Source organism: Elephantulus edwardii, unplaced genomic scaffold (assembly GCF_000299155.1).
Source record: "Elephantulus edwardii isolate Elephantulus edwardi_28Jun2011 unplaced genomic scaffold, EleEdw1.0 scaffold00017, whole genome shotgun sequence".
Lineage (NCBI taxonomy): Eukaryota > Metazoa > Chordata > Mammalia > Macroscelidea > Macroscelididae > Elephantulus > Elephantulus edwardii.
Window position 1 is genome coordinate 27,901,496 of NW_006399767.1, and position 26,075 is coordinate 27,927,570.

General features: G+C 48.6%; 1 protein-coding gene across 4 annotated transcripts in view; it reads left to right on the plus strand.

Annotated features, from left to right (window-relative positions):
- Positions 1 to 26,075, plus strand: part of GRM4 (glutamate receptor, metabotropic 4) — a 148,785-nt gene that overhangs the window by 100,151 nt on the left and 22,559 nt on the right. For 3 of the 4 annotated variants that reach the window (XM_006882075.1, XM_006882077.1, XM_006882078.1), the window contains exons 3-5: positions 1,533 to 1,668; positions 5,608 to 5,762; positions 8,107 to 8,247. In XM_006882075.1, coding sequence (XP_006882137.1) covers positions 1,533 to 1,668; positions 5,608 to 5,762; positions 8,107 to 8,247 — 432 coding nt within the window. The remainder of the gene's footprint in view (positions 1 to 1,532; positions 1,669 to 5,607; positions 5,763 to 8,106; positions 8,248 to 26,075) is intronic. The other variant, XM_006882076.1, reaches the window with a different exon arrangement.

Sequence of the window (26,075 nt, forward strand, 5' to 3'; positions counted from 1 at the left end):
TGGCTTTGGTATCAAAGATATGTTTGCTTCATAGAATGAATCTGGGAGGGTTCCATCTTCTTCTATTTTCTGAAATAATTTATGTAGAATTGGTGGCTTTTATGCTCTTGAACTCTTATCCACTGGAGATCTGATCAGAATGAAAGAGGGAAGGCTGGGGGCCTCGTTGCCCTCTTGCCAAGCCAGGGTGCATAGTGGGACCTGGAGAGCTGTGCACTAGAGAGTCTAGAGCCCTAGGACGACCCTGGGGACACCAGATATCCTCCAGAGCCTGCCTACAGAGCTGCTGCCCAGGAGGGGTGAGCACTGGGGGCAGCCACGGACCCCGCTCTTACCAGGGGCACCGACTAGGGATGGTAGCCCAGCCCTGTGACTGTGGGTGTCTGGGGGGCACTGATGGCCCAGGGTGGGAGTTTTGCTGTCGTTCTCAGATTTAATCCTTCTCAGGTCCTCTTGTCAGGTGGTTGTAATATAAATAACCAACACTTACTAGATGCCAGATCTTGTATTTATATGCATTAGTTTACTTGTTATTATTTATTTACTTTAATTAAGCTTTATTAAGGCATAATTAATAAAGCCTTAATTAATTTATCAGGATTGTCATTTCCGTCCTGTCAACACTGCAGAATCTCTCTCCTCCTTTTTGTAGAGGAGGAGATAGAGATTCCGAGCCATAAGGCAACTTGCCTAAGTGCATGCAATCTGTATGTGACAAGCTGGTCCTCAAACCTAGCTTTTCCATCTAGATTTGAAATTCAGATACACAAGTACAACCCGAAGTTAAATCTTAATGAGTCTGTTGAGAACTGAGAAATGAATCATAGTAATTACACTGTATCTACATTTAATGTAGTGTACAACCCAGCATCTCCACATACTGCATCTGTCAGGCAACGATGCATTTTAGAGATGGCAACCCTGTAGTTGAGAGATGCCAAAAAATCACAGGAGGGGACAGGCATTAGAGTAAGGATGGGAAGTGGCCAGTGTTTGAGAGTCCTTGATATCTTAGTCCATTTCTCTTCAAGGTGACTGCTATGTGAACTTATTTCGATGGCATTTTGAAGTAGACAGTATTAATTACCTCCCCTTTACAGGTTATGAGTTTGAGGAACAGATAAATTCAGTAACCGCTCACAGGTCACACGGCAGTAAGTGGTAAAGCCACGATTTGAACTCAAGTCGTCTGGCTCCTGAGAACCACATTGAGCTTTTTCTTTTGGCTACAACCTATTTAATGGGGCCACTGAGGCACAGAGAACTGAATGACACATCCAGCATGCAAAACTAATTTTGTACTGTGTTGATTGCTTAGTCTTTTCCTAGAGACCAGAACTTGGGAGCTGGGGGTCAGGTTAGGGGATTGAGGGGTTGGACACCCCATTAGCCCTTCATTCCTGGAGTGCATGAGTGCATGCCTGTGCATGCTCCTCTCTCTCTTTCTCTCTCTCTCTCTCTGGGTGTGGATGTGGGTGGGTGTGGTGTCCAAGTCGTCCATCTGCCGTGGCTGACCAGTGTCTTTCCCGCAGGGGGTATATGCATCGCCCAGTCGGTGAAGATACCACGGGAGCCCAAGCCAGGCGAGTTTGACAAGATCATCCGGCGCCTCCTGGAGACTTCTAATGCAAGAGCCGTCATCATCTTTGCTAATGAGGATGATATCAGGTGAGGAGGGCAGGCAGTGGTGGAGTAGGGAACCAGATGTGGGGTTAACCTCTGGTCCCTCCCCTTAGACTAGCCTGACCCCACGTTGGCATCCGGAGGGGTGGGAGTGAAGAGGTGTGTGAACTGGGAGATGCCTCAGGCTGTGGCACACACAGGCACACTCTCCCGTCTTCCCTGTATGTTTCCTATATGCATTTCACAAAGTGGGGGCAGCTAGGGCCAGGGACTTTAGCTAGACCACTTGGGTTCTAATCCTTCTCTCCTTCTCTCTGAGCCTCATTTAGTCTTGAAAGAAAGGTGTTAATTATGGTAACAGTGCTATTATGGGCAATCTCCTCTTATACAATGTACAACCTCAAAAAACTTGTTGGAGGATCAGCTATGAGTTGGTTCCATCTTGATGTCAGTGAGACCGTGTCAATGAGAGAGAATGATGGTGCTAGAGCAGTTACGAGAATTGAGTGCAGGGAAGGGCAGGGGCCTTGGAACAGGTTCTGGCCAGCACAAGCCTGTGCTTACCTGCCTGAACTATTTACTACAGATGAGTAAGCAGTAAATATGGCCACCTCTCAGTCCCTCCCTCTTTTCTCTGAACAGTTCAGAGCAGAAGGAAGAGTTCTGGGCCCTGAGTTCTAGTCCTGGCTCTGGCTCAGACTCCCTGCGGGCAACTTTCTTCTCCCCCTGGGCCTCAGTCTTCATATATGCAGAGTGGTCCAGGAGATTGGAGCCTCCAGACTCTATGCACACCCACCATGCGCCCCCTGGGTCAGTCAGAAAGAGAAGATTCCCAAGCACTTTTCCTTATCTACTTTGTTTCTGCCTTTTCCTTTGCTCCCCACCTCCTTGAGTCTGGTTGACAAGGCCAAAATGAGACAGAACTGAAAGCTTCCTCAATCTGAGGGAGAGACTCAACCCTGCACTTGGTGAGCCCCAGTGAGGGGGAACGCAGCCTTGGCCTGAAGGAGCCCTCACAGGGAGCCCCGGTGAAGGGCACGCAGTCTTGGCCTGAAGGAGCCATCAGCTTGCTGATGAGACCCAACCCTGACTTGAGTCAGGTGGACGAAGCCCCACTGCCTTTGCAAAGGAGGGTGAGGGAGCAAATGTAGTCTCTCCCTGGCCCCTCCCTTAGAGCCCACAGAGACTCTGGTGCCCTCAGATCTCTCTGGATCCCCGACCAGACCTGGATACCCTGCCTGCCCTCCTGTTTTCCACCTGCTGACCAGCGCCCACCCTAGGCCTGTTCTTTCAAACCATCTTTCCCAGCTGCTGTTGCCAGTTGATAAACACCTAATCCTAGAATCATATAAAGCAGCTATCTGGAGGGGCTTTGCCAGTCCCTGGAGGTGGGGAGTGATAGGTTATGGAATACCATGGAGCTCTCAAACCTGAAATGGCCGTCTGTGATAGGGGTGTCCTAGGCGGTCACAGCACAGGAAGGGGAGGTCCTCAGAGCTATCTCCGACACCCTCACTACCCTGCTCGGAGGCAGCTTCTTATCACCATAAGCCTGACTCAAACTCAGTTCATTGCTTTTGAGTCAGAAGTGACTCAGAGCTGACCCTCCAGCGTGTATTCTGGAGGCTGTGCGCTTGGCAGGAGATTGCCCATTGTTCTCTGGAGGAGCATCTGGAGGACTCACAGTAACAGATGCTGCCTTTGAGTTAGCAGTATAGCTTCCTGCAGACCCCACTGCCATGTCCCAGGGCAGGAGAGGCCCCTTCTGAGCTCTTTGTCCTCAGGCACCAGCCCCCCATCCAAACTCGACACTGCTCAGTTCCCAGACCGCACCCAGATGTGCCCTCCTCCCCTGGCTTACTAACAGACAGCTTTGGCTCAGCCATTACTCTCCATCGAGTCCATGAACAAGGTCTTTGGCTTTCCCTTGCAGTACCCACATCCCGCCTGATTCCCCCTAGTTGTGGGCCAGGTTCCCCAGGGACCTGTCTATACTACCATTGGAAGGACAGATGATGAAGGGTTGAGAGAAGCAGGGAGCTGCATACTGAGATATACCAGGCAAGAGACTGGGGGTCAGGGCAGGTCGGACCAAGGTGGGTGGTATGAAGTGGTACCTTTTAGGACGTAGACTCACAGGTCTTGGTGATTGACTAGTTGGAGATGGTAAAGGAGAGGAAGGAATCTTAGCTCACCCCCAGATCTGGGTAGGATAACTGTGAGGAAAAGTGGGGTAAAACAGGGGAAGGCCTGACCAGTTTAGTTTGAGCCATGTTGAATCAGGAGTTTCAACTGGTGTTATATGGCAATTATATATTTCCACCTACCTTTAGGAGGACTTGCCTTTTGCCTTAGTTTCTTTTGTGACCTCTGTGGTTCCCTAATATAAAATGTGTACTGTCCACTGATCAGAGCAGATGGGTGGTAGAAAAAACCTAAGAGCTATAGGGGTCAAGAGACAGGTACCCACTAGGTCTCTTATTGGCTGTGTGCCCTTGGGCAAGTCACTGTCCCTCTCTGAGCCTCTGTGTTTGCATCTGCCCAATGGAAATGACTAGACTATGTCATGCCCTCTCAGAGGGAACTGTAGGGGAGTTCACAGGGGAAGGGCCTGGAGGCCCCAAGCTCCAGACATCAGGAGACAGGAGATGAGGATAGGCACCTGGGGGAAGGTGTGGAAGGGACTTAAGATTGGCTCCCCACGCGCAGGCTGAAGGAAATGTGGTGGGAGGTGGGGGTCACTTCTGGGAATCCATATGCATTTTCAGAAGCAAACAAATAAAAATAAACCCAGGTGACTTTGCAGGGATGCAGGGCTGGGAGCCCTGGCTATCTTGGCTGGCCGGATGCAGGCGGGTATTAATAGGGACGTGAGTGTGGGTTCTGAGAGCAACCTCACCTGCCATTAGTGGTGACCTGGTGAGGGCCCTGCCGCAGGTGAGAGGGTCCGGGAAGTGTCAGGAGTTGGTTGATGAGGGAGGCAAGGAAGGGGGTGGGTGGTAATGATAGCACGAATAGCTCATGCTGGTCCCACCCAGACCCAGCTCTAAGGGCTGAAAATGCTTTTTTCCAAATCCTGGGCCCTGCTGCCCCAGCTGACCACTCCCCTGCACAGTCCCAGGAGCCACCTCCAAACCCTGCATCTGGTTCTTGCTTATGGGATGGGCTTAGGCAGTTTTTAGTCTCACTGTTTCTCATTCACTGTATGACCTTGGGCAAGTCACTTGCCTCCTCTGTGCTTCAGTTTGTCCCTGTGGAAGATTTGGAGAGAGTCTAACCATTCTTCCCTGATTTTCCCCTCCAAGGAATGATGTCTTTGTGGGACACATTCAGTGTTAATTGAGAACTTGTAGGCTTGAGTCTGTGTGGCTTCCTGATTTGATTAAGACCATGGCAGGGCTGAGGGTGGGTGGGATGCGGTGAGCCTTATGGGCTCCCAGCTCAGTCCACCCCATGGACTCCCTCACTGTACAGGGTATGGGGACCAGCTCTCCAAAGGCCCTGGACTTTTAGCGCAGAGGAGATGAATGTAAGAGCTCTGGCGGCAGGGGGCTAACATGTGCAGCGAGGTTAAGATGTACAAGTATGTGTATGTGCACGTGTGTATGTATGATGACAGATATAAATGTGGGAATCTGTCAGTGAATATGGATGTGTGGGTGGGAACCTGAGCAGACAGAGAATGGGCAGATATGCTTCTTCTAGGAGCCATGGTCAAACACAGAGAAGATGTGAGCCTGGGGCAAATATGGTCCTAGGGAAGCACACAGGTCTTGTAGTAAGAGCAGGTGAGGCTAAGGGACTGGAAATAGTGGGAGAAGTACCCATGGACCTGTGGATTGGTGTGGGCCTGGGGTAGGGGGCACCTGGGTCTGGAAATATTGTGTGGGCTCTGGGGAAAGCTGTGGCCCCCAGGCACCTGTGGGTAGAGCAAGGCAGTTGTGGACAGACACGGCTGGGCTGGGCTGGTGTGTGTTCCCACAGGCGTGTGCTGGAGGCAGCACGAAAAGCCAACCAGACGGGCCACTTCTTCTGGATGGGCTCGGACAGCTGGGGCTCCAAGATTGCCCCTGTGCTGCACCTGGAGGAGGTGGCGGAGGGTGCTGTCACTATCCTCCCCAAGCGGATGTCTGTGAGAGGTAGGCCAGGAGGCGGGACCATTTCCTTCACTCCAGCAGCACTGCCAACATCATCTGGACTCTCCCATCACTCTCCTCTCCTGTTCCTCATTTCCCCACATCTTTTCATTCTTACTCATGCTGCACTGGGAGGCCTTTCAGACCACACTCAGCCTAACAGACTTTGAATCCAGAGTCAGGACCCACTCATTGTTCCTTCTCATATGTTTTACACGTGGGAGATGTGTACATATGCGAAAGACTCATTTATCAGAGGTTCTTCTTTACCTCTCATCCCATTCCTCCTCACTCCTGGGACAGAAGAGGCCAAGGCGACGGGTTACTGTCATGGAGCTGCTCTCTGGCTGTGCAGGGGGGAGGGGCCCCCACAGAGAGGGAGAGTGGGGAGGGGGCAGGCAGGCCCTGGGATGGGGTTCGGGTTGAGCCTGCCCTGCCTGCACCCCTTGCCCTCTGGTCAGGACCCTAAGTCACCCTGGACAGGAGCAGGAACAGTCTGCTCCAGCTGGAGCTGCAATAAGAGCAGAGAGCAAGGCATGACGTTCCTGTTAATGGCTCAGTTTGGCTGGAGCCTGGCTCTCCTCATCACAGAGGGGAAGCAGGGTCCTAGGACCTTCTCTTCCTCTACACTCGCCCCCTATTCAATAGACCCCAGCTTTGGTGGAGCTAAAAAGGATTATATCACCCTGAAACCCACAGCATCCCTTTTCAACAGGAAGTAGCTAAGAGAATACGCCATCCCCTTTTCCTTATGAATCAGGGTGAAGTCTCTCTCAGGGAGGAGTGATAGGGAATGGCAAAGGACACACTGACAAAGGAGATTAATCAGAACTGGCTTTGACAAGCACTGTGGCAATTGGACAATTAAAAGAGACATTCAGGGGTGGGGAGAAGAACGAATTGGGGAGGAGGGTAGAGAAAACAGTGCAACAATGAATGAATGAGAACCCAAAATCTCTGTAAAGGTTCATTAAAACTAATAAAATTTAATAATAATTAAAAAAATAAATAAAAAGGATTGCAGACCCCCGCCCCTTTCATCCAGCAGTCTGACAGACTGAGGCTCTGGAAAGAGTAGAGGCTTGCTTAAGGTCACACAGCAGTATATCTGTTTCCTCTGAGGTAGAGGGAGCACAGGCCATACCACCTTACTCAGTCCCAACCCTTAGGAAACGAACTAGCAAGAAATGCCACTTACTGGTCCCTACAAATGTCAGGCTTCTTACAGATATCTCCTGGTGTCCTCCCAGCAGCCCTGTGAATATTTTTCTCCACATCCATTGAGCTTCAGACAGGTTAAGTGAGATATGTTGGCAGTAAGTGACAGGGTGGCTAGTAAGTGGCAGAGTTGAGATTTGAACCCACGTGTCATTTGACAAGTCTCCTTTCTCTCTGGAACATTAGAGAAGCCTTTAGAGCAGTGATTCTCAGCCAGGGTCCATTTTGTCCTCCAGAATGCAAATGGCAATGTCTGGAAACATTCTGGGCTGTCACAGCTGGTGAGGGGAGAGGCACAGGGAGGAGGGAAGATGTTGCTGGCAGAGGTCAGGGATGTTGTTCAACGTCTGACAAGGCATGGGATAGCCTCTGCAGCACCACATTTTTCTTGCCCAAAGTGTCAGTAGTGCCATTAATCCCCCAACTGGTGCTTGCATGTCTGCTACAGCTCATTTAGCTCAATTTGGACCCTTCCAAGTACAGGGAGCTCACTACTTGATATGGATTCTATTGAGCTCTCAGGCTTTCTGGCCTCACCAGAGCAGCTCAGTCAGTTTTGCCTATCACACGGATTGGGGAAGAAGAACAGGGCCTCTCACCCGGCAGAGAACAGAGTTATTCAGTCTTGCTTGCAAAGCATGTATCAGTGATGAAAAGTTCTCTCCTTGAAGAGGGAAGAGGTAGGTAGGACCTGGTCTTGTTGCGTGACCTGCATGGTCCCCTATCTTCCCTAGCCTAGTCTCCTCCTCAGACCAGAGTGAAGCTCCCAGGTTTGGGCAGCCCCCACCTGCTCCTCCTCTCTGCCTTGGGGCCCTGGCTCTAATCTCAGGTCTGCAAGGTTCCTCCCTCTCAAAGAAGCCAGATATTAGCATTTGTTGTTGACTAAAAGGCCGTGGAGACAACGGCTTCGGTGTTCTTCTCTTCTGTAAAGGCAACAGTTGTGAGATTACACATATTCCCCTGGGACTCAATTCAGCCCTTTTCATTTTGAATGAAAAGCATTGCTGCACATTTTGTTTTCTGCTGTCAAAGTCTTGGTTCAGAAGATCAGAAGCAGGGGGAGGAGGTAGGGCCTGGGGTGTGCGGGGAGGGGCGGGAGCGCGGGCCTGACGTCCTCATCCTCTGCCAGGATTTGACCGCTACTTCTCTAGCCGCACGCTGGACAACAACCGGCGCAACATCTGGTTCGCCGAGTTTTGGGAAGACAACTTCCACTGCAAGTTAAGCCGCCATGCACTCAAGAAGGGCAGCCACGTCAAGAAGTGCACTAGTGAGCACGCTCGGGCTGGGCTGGAGAGAAGGGCATGGCCTCGGCGGGAGGAGCAGCGGGAGGGGGCGTGGTGTGTGGGGCGTGGCCTGTGGGAGGGGGGGGGGGGGGGGTGGTGGGGGGGGGAAGGGACCGGCAGAGACTGAAGCATGCTGGGGCGGGACTTGTGGGGAGGGAGGGGCGGGGCCTGTTGGAAAGGGGGCGGGGTCTGTGGGGTGGGAAGGGGCCTGCAGAGACTGAGGCATGAATGGGAGTCTAGGAAGGATGAGAACTGAAGTTCTCCAGGTGTAGGTGAAAAACTTGATGGAGCAGAGATGCTCTGGGAGCAAAGACCTGGTAACCTGTTCTCTTAAAGACTGACTCATTCACTGCCATTGAGTGAGTTCTGACTCATTACTGATTATAGTCTCTCGGGTTGTAAATCATAACTCAAGGAGACTACCCATCTTTCTCTCTCGGAATCCTCTGGTGGATTTCCTGTACAGCTCACTTTGAACTACCAGAGCTCCCTCCTTAAAGATTAAGCTCAGCTCAGCTCACTGTCGCAGAGTCAGTTCCTATTCCTAACCATCTTCCACCGCTTTCCAAGTCTGTAAATGATAATGAGGGAGTTCTGGTGACTTAGTCTTTAGGGAGTTGTGCTGCTAATCCAAAGGCTATGCCTCCCTGGTTGTTTGAATCCACTAGCAGCTCTGCAGGAGAAATGTGAATCATCTCCTCCCTTGCCATTTACAGCCTTGGAAACCCATTGGTTTCAGCAATGTGTTAGTTCCCACTTGATGGCAATGAGTTTGAGTTTTAGAGTTAAATCATAACAAGAGGAGATTGCTCCTCTTCCCCCCCCCCATGGAGCAGCTGTTGGATTAAGAACCACTGGAGATGCAGGCTTTTGATTAGCAGGCGAACATCCTGCAGACCCTATTAGAGCTCTGTCCTTAAAGATTACAGGCCACAAAATACTATGAAGCTGTTCTATTCTGAGTCAGAATCTACTCCAAAGCACCCAACAACAATCAAGTCTACATTTAAGGGCCAGGTCACTTGAGTGAGGAGCTGGTGGAGGATATGAAGGACCAAAAAGGCCAAAATACAGCCTGTGGAGATTGGAGGTTGAGGGTGGAACCTTAATGGGGGGTAAAACTTGAAGGGGCAAGGCTAGGCAATTATGGGTCCAACTCTAGGATATTTTGAGTAGAGAAAAAGAGCCTGGGAAACCATAGTGGTATCGTGAGTGACAGATCCTCGTGACATGGTGAATAGGGGAGGGACTCCTGTGAACTTGTAGAAGTGCTATAAGCTTCTGGCCGCTTTAGGGTTCATCTGCCCATCTTGAGGGCAAGTCCACAGAACAAATTGACTCCAACCGTCCTGTGGAGTCTGGCAAAAGCAGGGCACCCAAAGGCTTGGAACTCTATAGAAATGACTTCTAACCTTTCCCTCTGGGTTCTCTCAGTCACTCCACAAAACGTATTTCCAAAGAGGCAAAAATCTCTTGAGTTTTTATCCCAATAGGAGGATACATGATAAACATTTAACTGTGGAATGTCTTAAAGTAAATGTGCAGTACTGAGAACCAGGAAAGAAAGAGGGTAGGGAATTTGAGGTCAAGGGGAAGAAGGACTGAACCTGTAGAAATTACCAGGGAAGGTCATGCTGTGATTGTAGCACTGAAACAGAGCACCAAGGAGGAGAGGGAATGAGCCATGGAGGGTGCGGATAGGGGTAGGATAGGAGTGGGTCATTTTACAGATGGGAAAACAGAGGATCATTAGAAAGGGAAGCTCATATGGTAAAGGAACCCTAGTTCCCGCAGGTGGACAATGGTGGAACCTAGGACTGTGCTCTATACTGGCACCTACTAGGGTAGTTGTCTTAGTAGGTCTACAGTCAGACAGACATCTCTCTATCTACACTATATACAGCATCACCCTGAATTGATAGGTGCAGTTTGAGCAGAAGACGGGGTGGATAAGCACCACTGAATTTGCACTGAGGACATGCTGCATGGAGCAGTTAGCAGCTGGGCAGACCAAAGACAGGAGAGGAGGGAGGGAGCTTGATGCTCAGAGGTGGCTGCCATCTGGTGGCCAGGGCCCACAGGGAGTCTTATCCACTAGAACTGTGGAGATCCCTTGGCACCCAGGCAAGCTCACGGGCAAACCTACCAAGTCTGATCTGTCAGGTGAGTGTGAGTGTGCAAGTGGCAGTGCGGTGTGCTCACAGCTGCATGTTTGTGTGTGCATGAGGCTGCAGGTCTGAGGGAGCAGATGTGTGTGCACACTTGTGCCTCCTGTGGAGACTTTGAGTTCTTAGGTGAGCAAACCACAAGCACAGTGTAGGCATCTACTGCTATGTTCTGGACATGGAGCTCTGGTGACCTAGTGGTAAGAGGTTATGCTGCCAACTCAAAGGCACACTGTTCAAATCTACCCACTGCTCTGTAGGAGAAAGATGGGCAGTCTCCTCCTGTGAACTTTTACTGCCTCTAAAAATCTTCTGGAGGGTCAGCTATGAGTTGGTTTTGACTTGGGGGCACAACATGCTCCAGATGCTTTAAACATATCACCTCATGTTACCCTCGCAACTCTGAAACATCTTAAAACTCTACAGATAATAGGTGAGGATATGGAGAGTCAAAGAGGGAAGGCTGCAGAGTAACTGCCTTAATCAGGCAGTGATCACAGCAGAGGGAGCTCTGGTGGCCTCCTCGGTAGGGAGTTGTGCTGCCCATCCAACTCTACTTTCTCTGTAGGGTAAGAGTGGGCCGTTTCCTCCCTGTGATTCATAGCCTCTGAAAACCCACTGGAGGGTTTGCTGTATGAATCGGCTTTGATGAGACACCAGTGAGTGATCACAAGTGATGTGGTCAGTAAGCAGTGCACATGCTTCAGCGTGGCAGGCTGGGCCCTCATGGGCAGAGTATCCGTGCATTCTGCCCATTCTTGTTCTCTTGCCATAATTATTGATCACTCACTCGTTGCTGTCAAGTTGAGTGAGTCCAACACAGAGATCCTTTATTCAGTTTCCGAAGCTGTAAATCATACTGAGAGGAGACTGGAGGCCTTTAGGTTATCATCATAAATCGCTGTGGACTAAACCACCGGGGCTCCCTCAGTTATTGATACAGATGCAACACCTTAGTGCCATCAAGCCAGGACCCAGCTGTAGGTGATCCTCCAGCCAGCTCTCTGAGACTGTGATTTAGACAAGAAGATACTGTCCATCTCTTTCCCATGAAGCTTCTGGTGCACTCACCCTGCCAGAGAGGTGCTGCCTGTAGGCTAGCAATGCAGCTCACTGTGGACTGTGCCACCAGAGCTCTCCTAATTATTTTAAGTTTCCCCCTTTTACTCTCAGATATCCTCATATGTGGATGAAAGGTCACCTTGCGTAGGGCTTGGGTGAGTCCAGTGGAGGATACAACAATTTAACTGGAAGCTCCTAATCCCAGTGACCAGCGTGCTGGTGGTGAGGGTGTTTCTGGAGCCTCCTTTGTCTGGGAGTGTCAGGAGGAAGAGAGACAGCCGTGGTCATTTCTCAGGGCTCTGGCCATTCACCCAGTCCTCGGGCAGGATTCCTGGACTTCTGGCCAGCTGTCTGGTGAACAGGAAGAGCTCAGCTCTCTAACATCATGAAGGAAGGAACTGAGCCGGGCTGTTGAGAGTGGATAGGGAAGGAGGAAGGGAGCAGGAATCAGTGGAGTGTGACAGCTCTGCTGTGGGCCTGAGGCAAGTCCTGTGACCTCTGGGCCTTTGCTTTCTCATCTGAGAAATGGAATTGATAGTGAGCAAGCCCAGAGGTGTGGAAGTGAGAAAACCTTAATGGAGGTACCATGTGAGCTGTGAAATAGGGCCTCTCAACCCTGGCTGTGCACAGAGTCACTAGGGGGCTTTAAAAACGATATCCAGGCCTCATGCCTACATCAGCTAATTCAGAATCTCAGCAATAGGGTCTGGGCAGTGGATGTTTTTAAAGCTCCCTGCGTGATTTAATGTGCACTCAGGCCTGGGGACTTAGGGCTGGATCAGTGGTTCCCCATGTTTGCAGCACACTGATTCACTAGGGGAGTTTTTTAAAAATACTGATACTGCACTCTCACCCCTTTACAATCTGGCATCAGGATTTTTAAGAAAGCACCAAAGTGATAACTCAATATAGGAGCCTCTGGGACAGAGAGGTGAGTGAGGGGTGGGAGGATGACAGGCCCCCCAGGCAGTGGGAGCATTTGAGGAAGGGGAGGCTGGAATGAGCATGGAGTGCATTTCACAAGGAGCAGTGGAGGATGGCACGTCACAGCTACTCTACATCCTTCGTGGTGTATTCAGAGCCCCATCAGAGGCTGCTGAGAGTCCGTGGGTGACCCTAAATTAGGCATGGTGAGCCCCATGTCTGGATGAGGGGAGCTGAGAGCAAGGAGCTGCCCAGAGTAGTTGTGGGGCCTGAGACCCTGGTGAGGGACTAGCAGCCCTGACCTCTCAGAGCCCCACCAGTGTCTGAATTGAGTTGGCTCCTGAGGAGAAAGTCTGAGCCAGGTAGGACTGGGGTAGGCACCCCCATAAAGTGCTAGTGCTAGGCTGGGCATTTGGGGGAGGTGGGACAGGGGAAGGACTCTCTTCCTTGAGTCTGTCTTGCCTTGTCCCTGCTGTGTGACCTTGGACAAATTACTTAACCACTCTGAATCTCAGATCCCACATCTGTGTTCACAGGGATGACAACACTCAGTGGGTTGTTGAAGATTAGAGAGAAGGTTTATGAAGAGGCTGGCTGGAAAATGCTGTGTGAAATTGGTGCTGATACAACAGCTGTCATTGTTGATATAGAAGAGGAAGGGGAGGGGGATGAGATTTAGACCCGAGATTAGGTAACATAACAGCCCAAGGCAGTTTGTACTGATTCTTTCTGCTGTAGAGAAGTCACCATTCTGAGATGTTGTTGAGTTAACTTAAGCGCCCCCATGCACCTCAGAGCATACTGGTACCCTACACGTATTTTCAATGGCTGATTTTTTGAAAAGTAGGTTTCTAGACCTTTTTTTCTGAAGTGCCTTGGGGTGAACTCAAACCTCCGTTCTCAATTAGCAACCAGGCATTAACTGCTTGTACCATACAGGGGACTCCCAACACAACCCATTTTGTAGAAGAGGAAACAGAGGCGATTTTCAAATATGGCAACACTGAAGAAAAGCAGAGTTGAACCCACACCAGCCAGCTCCCCTCCGCTCCGCCCCCACGAATGAGATAGGGTCACTGAGCAGAGCACCTCTGCGGCTGTGAGGACCCGTGGTAGGACTGCGCCGCCTCCTTCCTCCTCTCCCTGCCCCTCCCCAGAGCACGCAGAGAAGGTTTGGGAATTAAAGCCGTAAACAAGGCAGATGTGGCATCCGTCTTACTGACAGCGCTGCCAGCCAGGTGATGGCTGAGTGGAGGGAGGCCTGGTTTATGAGGAGATAGGAGAAATTTACTGTCTGCTGCTCCCAGGGGCTGAGAACCTGGAGAGGGAGGGCCACCGCCCTCGCTGTGGGGAACTGCTGGTCATGCGCCTGTGAGAACAGCAATAACAGTAATAATAAGAGAATAGGAATAATACAGTGGTATCTATGCACCATTTACTGCATTTCAAACTCTCTCCTAGTGTTTTACATTTAATCTTTGTAGAAATTCATTTTACAGATGAGAAAACCAAGGCACAATGGGATTCAGGACTCGCCTAAAATTACACAGGTTGCTGTTGTATGCTGTCAAGTTGGAACTGACTCATAGCTGACCCTCCAGTGGGTTTTCAGATGCAGGAAATTGGTCGAGAGAAGATTGCCTAACTGTCTCCTGAGGTGCAGCTGCAGGATTCAAATCATGGAACTTTGGGTTGGCAACCTGACTCCTTACCACCGAGTACCAGTGATAGGATCACAGAGGTAGTAAGTAGAAACACTGGGATTTGAACCCAGGCCATCTGGCTCTGAGATGTCTGGCTTCAGGGCAGCTGATGTCCCAGATCCAGGGTTTTCCTGGCTGCCCCAGCCTGGCCTTTGAAGGACATGTAGGGATACCTAAAGGAACCTTAGAGAAGCCTTCTTTGTTGAGAAAGAAAGGAAGACCAGCATTTTGAAGTACCTACTGTGTGTAACCTTCAGTACAAATTACATCTCAACATCAAGAAAACAAAAATCCTTATCATGATAGACAGAGAAAGGTTTGAAATTGTCATTGATTTCATTTTACTTGGATCCGCAATCAGAACACATGGTCACAGCAAGAAATCAAAAGACATATACTGGGAAGTCTGCTGTCAGGGACCTGCCCAAAGTGATAAGGAGCAAAGATACTAGTTTAAAGGCTAAAGTACACATGATCCAAGTCACGATATCCTCACCTGCTTCCTATGCTTCTGAGAGATGGACAATGAATAAGGATGACAGAAGAAGAATCGACACCTTTGAATTTTGGTGTTGGTGAATAGTATTGAATATCCCATGGGCTGCCAGAAGAACAAACAGATATATGTTGGAGAAATACAACCAGGGTGCTGCTTAGAGGCAAGGACCGTGAAACTTCATCTCACATACTTTGGGCATATTGTCAGGAAGGACTAGTCTTTGGGAAAAGACTTCATGCTTGGGAAGGTGGAGGATCAGAGAAAGAGAGGAAGATGCTTAACAAGATGGATCCTTGCAATGTCTGTAACAATGTGCTAAAGCATGTTGGAGATCACAGGATAATGCAGGAGGGGACAAGGTTCGTGTGTGATGTTCATAAAGTTGCTATGAGTTGTAGTCAACTTAGTGGCATTTAACAATACCAACAATAACACTGTGTGCAACCAGGATGCTCCTTAGAGGCAAAGATGGTGAAACTTCGTCTCACATACTTTGGGCATGTTATCAGGAGGGGCCAGTCCTTGGAGAGAGTCCTCATGCTGGGAGAAGTGGCAGATCATAGGAAAGAAAACCCTCAACGAGATGGATCAACATGGTGACTACCTTAATGGTCTTGAGCATGTCGGAGATTGTGAGGATAGTACAGGATGGGAAAGGTTCAGATCTGTTGTTCGTAGGGTCGCTATGAGTTGTAGTGGACCTGAAGACACCTAACAACAACAGCAACAACAATCAAGTGGTAAGCTATGCCACCGTCAGGGGAACTTGCCTTTGTTCAAACCATCAGCCACATAGGGATCAGAGGGATCCTTGGTCTTTCCTCCCCTGTGCCGCTTTTCACTTGTTCAACTAGGACACCAATCATCATTTGCCAAAGGTTGACTATATACCCAACCTGATGCTGAGCTCTGTTGAGGGGGATAGCTCTCTTCTAGAAAGTTCCCTTTGCAGGTGGAAGAGAACATGACCTTGACAGCAAGGCGGTGTATAGTATGGCTATTGCATTCAATGCTTTGAGCCTCCAAAGAGGGCTAATGGTACAGCCAGAGAGGCAAATCCAGGCATCTTGGAGGAAGACTGGGAATATTGAAGCCAATAGGAGGCTAGGAACCCTTTCTCTGACAGTGATACAAACACTTGAAGACAGTGAAGGAATGAGCCATGTAGGGCTAAGAAGAAGAGTATGTCAGGCCGAGATCATGGTGTGTGCAAAGGTCCTGGGGTGGGCTAGTGCCTGGCAGGTCTGGGGAACTACAAAGTCATTCTTCTGACTCAAACAGAGTGAGCAACAATTTGGAGATAATGTCAAAGAGATTTGGGAATGGCGCGGGAGGGTAGATTCAGGGCCTTGTAGTCAATTTGTAAAGATTTGGTTTTTTATGCAGAATGAGACAGAAAACTGTTTTAGGATTTTAAAGAGGATTGACATTATCCAATTTGTGTTTTAACAGGATCATTCTCGCTGTTGCCTAGAGAGGACACTGGGGAGCAAGGATCCAAGTGGGAGACCAGTTAGAAGGCAGTTACTGTTATCCAGGGGGAGATGATGGTGGCCGGGGCTACTGGTAACAGACCACATTCTTTTAAATTTTGCAGCAAGGTGGAGAGTTTTGCTAAAGAAGGTGAGAGAAGGGTCAATGATGTCTCTAGTGGTGGTGTTCAGTGAGGTAATTTGTGGGATTACCCATTTCCCCATACACCACCTCCCATTTCAGACCACCCTAAAGAATCTTTAGTTTTGTTTATATCAGTTTTATTCAGAGACTGATATATGAGAAGTTGTAAATTGCTTTAATGCAAGATTGTTTTAGTTTACATGAATTGTTATTACTGTTGTGTACCTAGAGTCGAAACCGACCCATAGCTAACCAACCCCGCAGCGTGTTTTCAGAGGCAGTTAATCGCACAGGAGGAGATTGCCCATCTTTCTCCCACGGAGCTGCTGGTGGCCTCGAATTGTGTGCCTTCAGGATTGCAGTGCAGGTTTTTGCCACTAGGCCACCAACTACAAAATAGTTTTGTAAAATCAATCTGCATTGAATTACATTATTAGTAATTTAAGTAATGCCTTTTTTCTATTTCTCCTTTTCCTTTAAATACTAATTACTACTTAATTATAAAAAATTTACTGATATGTATATTAATAAGTATTAATTACCATGATACTGTGGCTAAAACACCAGATAATTTGACAAAATCAGCAGCTATAAAAACACCCTTAGTAATGAAAACCACAAGCCATGCCTGCATTGAGTGTAAAGCACCATTATGACTGGGCAATAATGACAGCTCTGACTGAAGTGTGCTCCAAAGGTAAATTATCATCGAGTTTTAGGTTTACTGATACATGTGATCTCGGCTTGTAAAAAAAAAAAAGTTGTTATAACTGATTATAATAAAAAATAAAAGTAAATTTAAAAAATAAATTTCTGCTGAAAAATGGCATAAAAATTTTACATTCATTCACTTGGTATAACCTGGTGTGTGTTCTTAGTCTTGGCCACCCTGCACCTTCTTGTTGATGCCATAGAGAAGAATGACAGGAAATCAAGAATGATGTCTGAATTCTTGGCCTGAACAATGAGGTGGATGGAACTTCCTTGCACTGAGATGGGGTGCAGGCTGGAGGAGAAAATGAGGAGTCTGAGTTAGCACCTGTAGAGCATGAAATACTGTCAGGTGTGGAATGGAAACTGGAGTTCTGGGAGAGATCCTGTTGACCCTGTAATTTGGAGGTTGGTCGATATTTAGGGGCTCTGAGGGCACAAGATGGGCAATCTCCTCCCATGCAGTTTACGGTTTCTAAATACCCACCGGCAGGTCAGCTATGAGACAGTCACGACTTGATGGCAATGCCTTTTGAGATGAGATAGATAGGACGAGCCAAGATCACCGAGAGAATGAGAGGCAGAGAACCAACCCTGAATGTCACCAGGGGAGGGATGCGCAGGAGCCATGGGGGAAGTGAAGGGACGGAACCCACCTGAGAGTGAATGAAGTGAATGAAGAGAGGACACCCAGGAGGAGGGAATAGTGGACACTGTCACATGCAGGTGAGGGGCCAGGTAAGATGAGGACAGAGACTCTACAACCAGCTTTTGCTTTGTAGAAGCTTTTGGTGACCTTGTTAAGAACAATTTTGTTGGGGTTGTGGACGCAAACCCCCAATTGGAGGCACTCAGAAGAGAGGCTGAGGACAGTGAACATAGAGATTTTGAGGAGCTTCCTTGTAAACAAGAACAGAGAAAAGAATGCTAGCTGGCAGAGAAGTGAGGTCAGGAGAGGCCTTTGTTTTGTTTGTTTTTCTTTCTAAATGAGAGACATGACAGCATGTTTCTATGTGGGTGAGGAAGATCCAGTAGAAGAAATGATAGATGGAGCTGGGAGTGGGAGAGAACTGGCTGAGTAATGGGGGGCCTGGGAGAGATGGGGAGCCTGGGAGTGATAGGGGTCCTGAGAGAGGGGACGCCCACCCTCGGGAGGGCTTGTTAGAAGGCACTTGGACAGCTCATCTGCATTTGACTGTGACTCAATCCTGCCTTGTCAAGGAGAGCTAGGTGCAGGCTCAGCCTGGAGGCGGGCTGGGAGCTGGCTTTCCTGGGAGCTGACCTGTGCCTGGAGCTGGATGTGGCTTCTGCTGCAGGCATAATTTTTCTCTAATGATCTTTACACCCCAGATCCCTCCAGGCGAGGGAACTTAAGCTCAGAGATGCTAAGCAGCTCTCCCTGGCCTGCCAAGGCCCAGCCAGCAAGTGAAGTGATGAGTAGGGGCTTCTCAGCCTGTCCCATCCTGTTGTTGTTAGGTGCTGTGGAGTCGAGTAGGATTCATAGCAACCCTTGAACAACACACCTGAATCCTGTCCTATTCTGGGCAAGTCCTATCCTGCTCATGGCTTATTGCTGGGCTGGCATTTCTCAGACTGGGGTCTGTGGATATCTGGGGATAAATCCTTGAAGTCACATTTTGTAGGACCCAGGAGTCCCAGGAGGATTTTTGTTCTTGTTGCCTGGTACCATCAAGTCTTATTTGGCTTACAGTGACCCTATGTGACAGAACTGATCTATAGGATTTTCTACACTGAAGGAGGCTGGTGGTGGAGTGTGTTACGTGCTGGGGTGCTGACAGAATAATGAGATAGTCTCTCCCTGCAAAGATTTAGAGGCTCTGAAACCTGATGGAGGGATGCCATGAATTGGAATTGAATAGAGGGCAATGGTTTGTGGATATGGTTGAGTTGGAGTAATTTTTATAGGAATAGATGACCCTGTCTGTCTCTTGAGAGGCCATGGAGTGAGTTCGAGCCACCAAACTTTCAGTCAGCAGCTGAGCGCATGACGATTTGAGCCACCAGTGGTCCTTAGGAGGATTTTGATCTTACCAATTACAAAGACCCAGCTTCCTTCCTGCTGTGACAGGGCGGTGCGCAGTGTTTTCACTTGGGGTGGTGGTGGTGGTGAGGGTCTGCAAGAACTGGTTTCCTTCAAATGGAGCCCTGGCTAACTCCAGGGTGAGCAGCCTGGGCTGCACCACAGAACTCTGGGAGCCGGAGAACCAGCACTGGAGAGGGAGTCTGGAGTCCCCACCCCAGCTGGGTCAATCGGTTCACTTCCCAAAACTTCAAGGTTTCCTTATCTCTTGGAACTTATTCCTGGACTACCTTAATCACTAGTCCCTTCCCCAGAAACTCCTGAGCCAGGATTCACTAGGACAGAAGTTGGCTTAGAGCTGAGGCTGAGTTCTAGGAGAACTGACCTAGGGATGATGGAGATGGAGATGCTTTATTTAAAGAGCCCAGTACTAGAAAGGAAGTGACTTAATGGAGATTGAAAACTCAAAGGTAGGGAAGCAGCAAAAGCCATGGTGTGGGGCTATAGAGCAAGAATGGAAGAGGAAGGTCCCACTGCGTGTCTTTGGGAATGCTGGACAGCTCCAAGGCAGTGGGCAAGGCTGGCCTGGAAAGATCCTAGGGTCACAGAGAGTGATGGAGAGAGTGGCTCAGCTGCAGGTGGAGGTGGAGGGGAAAGCAAGCATTTGACACAGGCAGCACAGAGTAGCAGCCTTTTTCTCCCCTTCTGTGCATGTGGATGTGGGGCCTGGGCCCTACCTGTGCTGTGCTGTACTGTGAACTCTGCTCTCATCTCAGGTGGAGGTAGAGGTGGACAAGCAGGCAGTCAGCCTGGGTCAGGCTGCAGACCGGGTGAAGGAGGGAGGGACTGGAGGACAGGCCATAGGCTGGGATGGAGGCTTCTAGGAGTGAGGGAGGTCTCCATGGTGGACTGTCAGGCAGGAAATGAAAACGGAAGCTCATCAGGAACTGTACATAAGGGTTAATATTTTATACTTAGTGGCTTGGTCATTCTCCCAACAATCCCTCCAAACCAAATGAATGAGTGATTGTCAAGTGGGTTCCAATTCATGATGATTGCATCTGCAGGGGTAAAGCGTTGCATGTGGAAGAGAATTGGTAATAGCTGATTGTTCAGAAATATGAAACCAGCTTTTTTTTTTTAACTTGTCTCTGCGTAGTCTCAGACCTCCAAACTCTTGGTTAGCAGCTGAGTAAGTTAACAGTTTGCACTGCCCAGAGGTTGCAAGGACTCTTCAAGCTAAGCCTTATTGTACTGAATTTACACCTGAGGAAAACGAAACTCAAGGAGAATCAATTACTCATTTTTGTTGTTATTATGTGCCATCGAGTTGCCTGTGGCTTATAGTGAGCCTATGTACATTAGCTCTGAACCCTGCCCTATCCTGAGCCAATCTCATCATCTCTGACAGACCTAATCCCACTTCCCAAGTCACTGTATTAATCCATCTGATCCTGGGGCTTCCTCTCCTGCACTGTCCCTCCATCTTTCCAAGCATGATGTCTTTCTCTAAGGATAGTTCCCTCCTGGCCTTGTGCCCAAAGTATGTGAGACAGGGCTTCAAAATCTTTGCCTCCAGGGAGCAGCCTGGTTTCACTCTCTCTAGGAAAGACCTGTTTGTTCTCCTTGCAGTCCATGATATGTTAAACACTCTTCTCTAGCACCACAACTCAAAGGTATCTATCCTTCTATCATCCTTAGCCATTGTTCAGCTCTCAGCTGCATAGGAAGTAATTGCAAAGATCATGGCCGGTATCAGATGCACCTTAGTCTCCTCTAGATTGACATCATTGCTCTTCATACTCTAGAGAGGTCCCTGACAGCAGACTTTCCCCAGTATAATTTTGATACACACCTTTCCTGATCTTGAACCATGCAGGGTTTCCCAGTTCTATTCTAACTGTTGGTTACTGGTCCAAGTGTGGGTTTTGCATGAGTACAATTAAGTGTTCTCTAATCTCCATTCTTCTCAAGCTTAGCCACAATTTGTTGCAATCCACAACAAATGTCTGCATAGTCAATAAAACACAGACAGACGCTCCTCTGGTTCTCTCTGCTTTCAGCTAAGATCCACCCAGTGTTGGCTATGATATCCCTAATGCCATAGCCTCTTCTAAACCCAGCTTGCACTTCTGGAAGTTCCCTGTTGGTGTACTGTTCCAATTGTTTTTGGATAATCTTCAACAGGATCTTGCTTGTCTGTGATATTAGTGATATTGTTGTATAATTTCCACATTATTTTGGGTCACTTTTTTTTTAAATGGTAATAAATACAGATCTCCTCCAATCAGTTAGCCAGGTAGTTGTCCTCCAGATTTCTTGGCATAACCTAGTGTGTGCATCCAGGGCAGCATCTGATTGGTAAAAATATGTCAATTGGTATTCTATCAATTCCTGTGGCCTTGTTTTTTTCCAATTCCTTCAGAGTAGCTTGAACTTCCTCCTTCATCCCCATTACCTTTTTGCTCATATGTTATTTTATGAAATTCTTCTGTGTTAGCCAATTCTTTTTGGTATAGTGACTCTGTGTACTCCTTCTATCTTCTTTTGGTGCCTTCTGGGTCATTCAGCATCTGCCTTCAGCATCCTTATGTACTGCAACTCAAGGCTTAAACTTGTTCTTCAGTTCCTTCAGCTTAAGAAATGCTGAGCAAGTTCATCCTTTTGATTTTCCGACTCGAGCTCCTTACACAGGTCATTATAATACTTTGCCTGACTTGATCATATGTCTGGATCATTGCTGTGGCAGGAGTTGGGGCTGGGTGCATCTGTCTGCCCAGGACACCAGGCAGCTTTCTGGCAGAGCATCTGGGAAAAGTTTACCCTAGTCCGTAGAAGTTTTTGCAAGGAATAAAAACCTAGTGTATTTATCTGTGTGTTTAGATGTAAATGCAAATTTTTATATGTATTGATATATGTTTTACATAAACACACAGGCTTGACTGCAAGGAGACCTGGTAGCATAGTATATGATATGTTGAGTTGCTAACTGAAAGGTCTGCAGTTTGAATCCGGCAGCCACTCTGGGAGAAAAATGAGGCCAGCTCCTTCTGCACGTAGATTTACCGCTTTGGAAACCTGATGGAAGATGACTGTGAATTGGAATTAACTCTATGGTAGTGATTTTGGGTCTTTGTTGTTTTCTGGTGATACAATGGTTAAGAGTTTGGCTGTTAACAAAAAGGTCAGTAGTTCAAACCCACTAGTGAGAACAGACTCACTGATCTGCAGTCATGAGGATTTGGAGCCCTGGTGGTGCAGTGGTCAGACATCCGACTGCTACCCAAAAAACTGTCGCTTTGAATACATCTGGCAGCTCTAGGGGAGAGAGGTCTGGTTATCAGCTTCCTTAAGATCACAGCCTAGAAAACTCTATGGGGCTGTTCCACTCTGTCACATGGGATTGTTATTAGTCAGAATTGACACCCAGTGTGTATGTGTTTCTATGTTCTTGTGTTTATGTATTTGATTATACATGTGTGTGTGTATTCATATATGTGTAAATACATGCAGGTTTGTGTGTTTGCTACATTATGCGTGTTGATGTGAAAATGTTCCAGTGTAGGTGTGGTGGCTTTTGGTTGCCCTTATATGAGAGAGCCACTTCGAGAATGTGTACATCTGTACTGCAGCTGGGTAGAGTGAGTTGTGGAGAGGTGAAGGTGGAGACAAGAAGGAACTCTGATTATTTCAACCTTGAAAACTCGTTTCAATTACAATTTACAACCTGCAGACAAAGGTTTCAGTCGCCGTAGTAACCACAGCCTAGGGGATACGCGTGGTGGTGGGGGTTGAGAAAATCCCCTCCCAGATGGGTCCCCCGCTGGCTGTCACCCGTGGCAGAGCCAAACGTATCTCTGCCTCACTGTGCCCTGGGACACAATTAGGACATCTTCAAACTGTTGCTGCTGTCGCCGCCTCCATGTGTTTAGAATTTATCTCCTCCAGTAGCTCTCAAAAATGTGTGTATTGCTTCCCGCCAGAATGGTACTACCTCTGCCTGTGTAGTCCTGTCCTCCCAAGGGAAGGGGTATTTTGACTCCCCCACCCCCATCACCTCCAGACCTGCAAAACAAACCCAGATAACCTCTGCTGTTGAGTTGTTTCCGACTCATATAAAACTTCAGATGGGTTTCCGTGGCCCATTTTTCTCTTCTGGAGTGGCTGGTGTATTTGAACTACTGACCTTTTAGCTGGCAGCCTGACACACTGAGCACAATGCCACCAGGGCTCCTTAAACCTACAAACAGGAGGTCTTTGATTTTCAGTGAAGCCTGTCTGGACACTCTGTGGCAGAGGCTGGGCAGAAGGGAGAAAGGGACAAGCCGGGGCTGGAAAGATGGAGGAGGGAAGGAGCAGTTCAGGAAAAGTAGAAACTCATTTGGAGACAGAGAGACCTGGGTTCAAATCCCAGCTCTGTCACTTACCAGCTTCACCAAATCCATGGCTCTGTAACTGGATTCCTGCTAAGTGCCAGGGCCCCTGCAAGACTCTGGATATGTCACTAAGTCACCTACAGACCTCAGTTACCTCCTGCACAAGAGTGGCACAGCTGAGCCTGTCTCTTAGATCTATGGGAATAGATATGACAAGCCCATAGAGCTCTGGGTGATCAGGGGCCAGGGTTAAGACTAAGGGGTTTGTAGAGATCTGTACCAGTTGTGAGCACAGTTTTGCCTTCTGCAGACATCTAGGGCAGGGGGTCTGGTCCTTGTTTAAGCTGTGTTTGTTATTCCTGCTCCCTTACTCTCATGTGAAATGTCCTTCTAGTCTGCCGTTGCGCTCCTTTGGTCTATGGGACAAGGGCTCTGGGCCAAGTTTGAGGACCTGGGGGTGAGAGGGATGTGTGTGTGTGTGTGTGTGTGTGTGTGTGTGTGTGTGTGTGTGTGTGTATGACACTCCAGATCTCATGGCTGCCTTGTGGGCAGAGGTCCTTTGTAAGTCACCTCTCTGAGCCCGTTTTCTCACTCAGTGGGGCTAGACTTGAGACAAAAGTCAAGAAGGTGATAAGTTGTTGAGAACTCCCTAGAAGCCCTTGACTGCACTTTGACATCCCCAGGGAGTGTGTGGGGAAGACTGTGGAGGAGCAGTGCCCTGGCCCTTCCCACAGGAGCCCTCACAGGCCGGGTCAGTATGGTCGTGTGTGGTTGTCCCCTCCCCAGCGCTTAGACAGGTATCTTTGTGGTCCCAGTGAGAATACTTGGTCCTCAACCTGAATGACCAGAAATGAGTGCTTCTGCCCTGATTCTGTAGGACAAGAGGGGTTGAAGACTTAGTGCAGAAGGAGGTGTGTGTCCCACACACGTGCCACCATTGCTCCTGGCTTCTGGCCTTGGAGAGAGCTGTCTCCTCTCTGCAGTGCCTACTGCCTGCCTCTGTCCCTGGTTAATAATTTAGCATCTCATTCATATGAATGAGGAGCTGAGTGGTGGTTTTATAGTCTTCAAACTGGAGAGAACAGGGCCCAAGAGTGGGAGGGTTAGGACACTGAGCCATTCTCCAGCTCCAGGAGTGGCCTTTCCAGGTGACCCTGCCCCACTTCTCCCCTGGAGAGAGGATCTGTCTCCATCCGGGCTCACAGAACCATGTGATCACAGGCCTCAAACAGGAAGGCAGGCTAGTGACACTGGAGAATCTGCCTTTCTTATTCATCCAGTCTGTTTGTGCCTTGGCCTAGAGGTAGTATTTGCCTGTTAGCAAAGCTCTGTTGGTCCTGAGAACTCTTCTCTAGCCCCAGCTCCAGGTAAGGACAAAGTTTACACCTCTTCATACCCTGGATGTTTAACAGCCCGCTTAATAGTCATGTCACACTTGGCAAGCACCAGTCTTGCTGTGAATAACCAACTGAGTCAACTCTGACTCATGGGGACCCCCTGTGTGTCAGAATAGAGCTGTACTTCGTAGGGTTTACACTGGTGCCTTTTTTGGAAATAAGTCATAAAACCTTTCTTATGAGGTCCCTCTGGATGGAATCAAACCCCCAATCTTTGGATTTGCAGCCAAGCCAGCATTTTAACCATTTATGCCATCCAGGGACTCACATATTAACCCTTTAATCCTTGTCAATATCAACTTTCTGAAGCAGCTTTCATAAAGGGGCTCTGGTGGCCTAGTGGTAAGGAGCTGTGCTGCTGTCCCAGAGGCACACAGTTTGAATCCACCAGCAGCCCTTCAGGAGAAAAGATGAGTAATCTCTTCCCATACAATTTATAGCCTCTGAAAACCTGCTGGAGGATCAACTATGTGTTGGTTCCAACTCAATGGTACATCACAACAACGATCTTCATAAGGACCCTATGGAGTTGTTACCATCGTTATTCTCATTTTGCACTTGAGAAAACTGAAGCTAGAGAGATTAAGCGAGAAGTCCAAGGTCATGTAGTTTAGTTGGATGGTTGAGCTGGAATTTCAGTCTGGGTCATTTGGACCTAGAATCCAGGTTCATACAAAATACCTTGTGATGAGAGTGGACAACCAAAGTCTTAGGTGACTGCTGAGAGTGCCAGGTAGGCAGACCATTACCCATTCCCAGTCCTGAGGCCACACTGGAGAAAGTACACAGACTTTGTCTGGACCCAACAGTACCCACAACCAACTAGACGTGACGACTTTCCCAAACTGGAGGTGGCGTTCTAGTGATCGTGATCTCAGACCCTAAAGAATCTCATCCCTCAGGGGTTACTGAGACTGGACTCTGCTCTTGGTTATGGGGTCTCAGTGGCCCGTGCCACCTGTTCCATCCATGGGAGCCTCAGGACAGGAAGGACACAGCATCCACCCACTGACTAAAAGTATAGAAATAACCCAGGGGACGAGCTGAAGGGCAGGGATGGATCTGGAAGCCAGGAGTGCTCATCTCCAGGACACCTGTTTCACTGCTGTACCCTCTTGGGCACAGCAGCTTCTCTCTCTAGACCTCAGTATTGTCATCTGTAAAAGGACAGAACTGGAGCAGCCATCTCTAGCATGATTTCTAGTGTCCATTCACCAGTTATGAATATTTACCCTGAGCGATACGTAATTTGAAGGAGTCCAGTGGCTTAGTGATAAGTAGTTGTGATGCCAACCCAAAGCACACAGTTCAAATCCA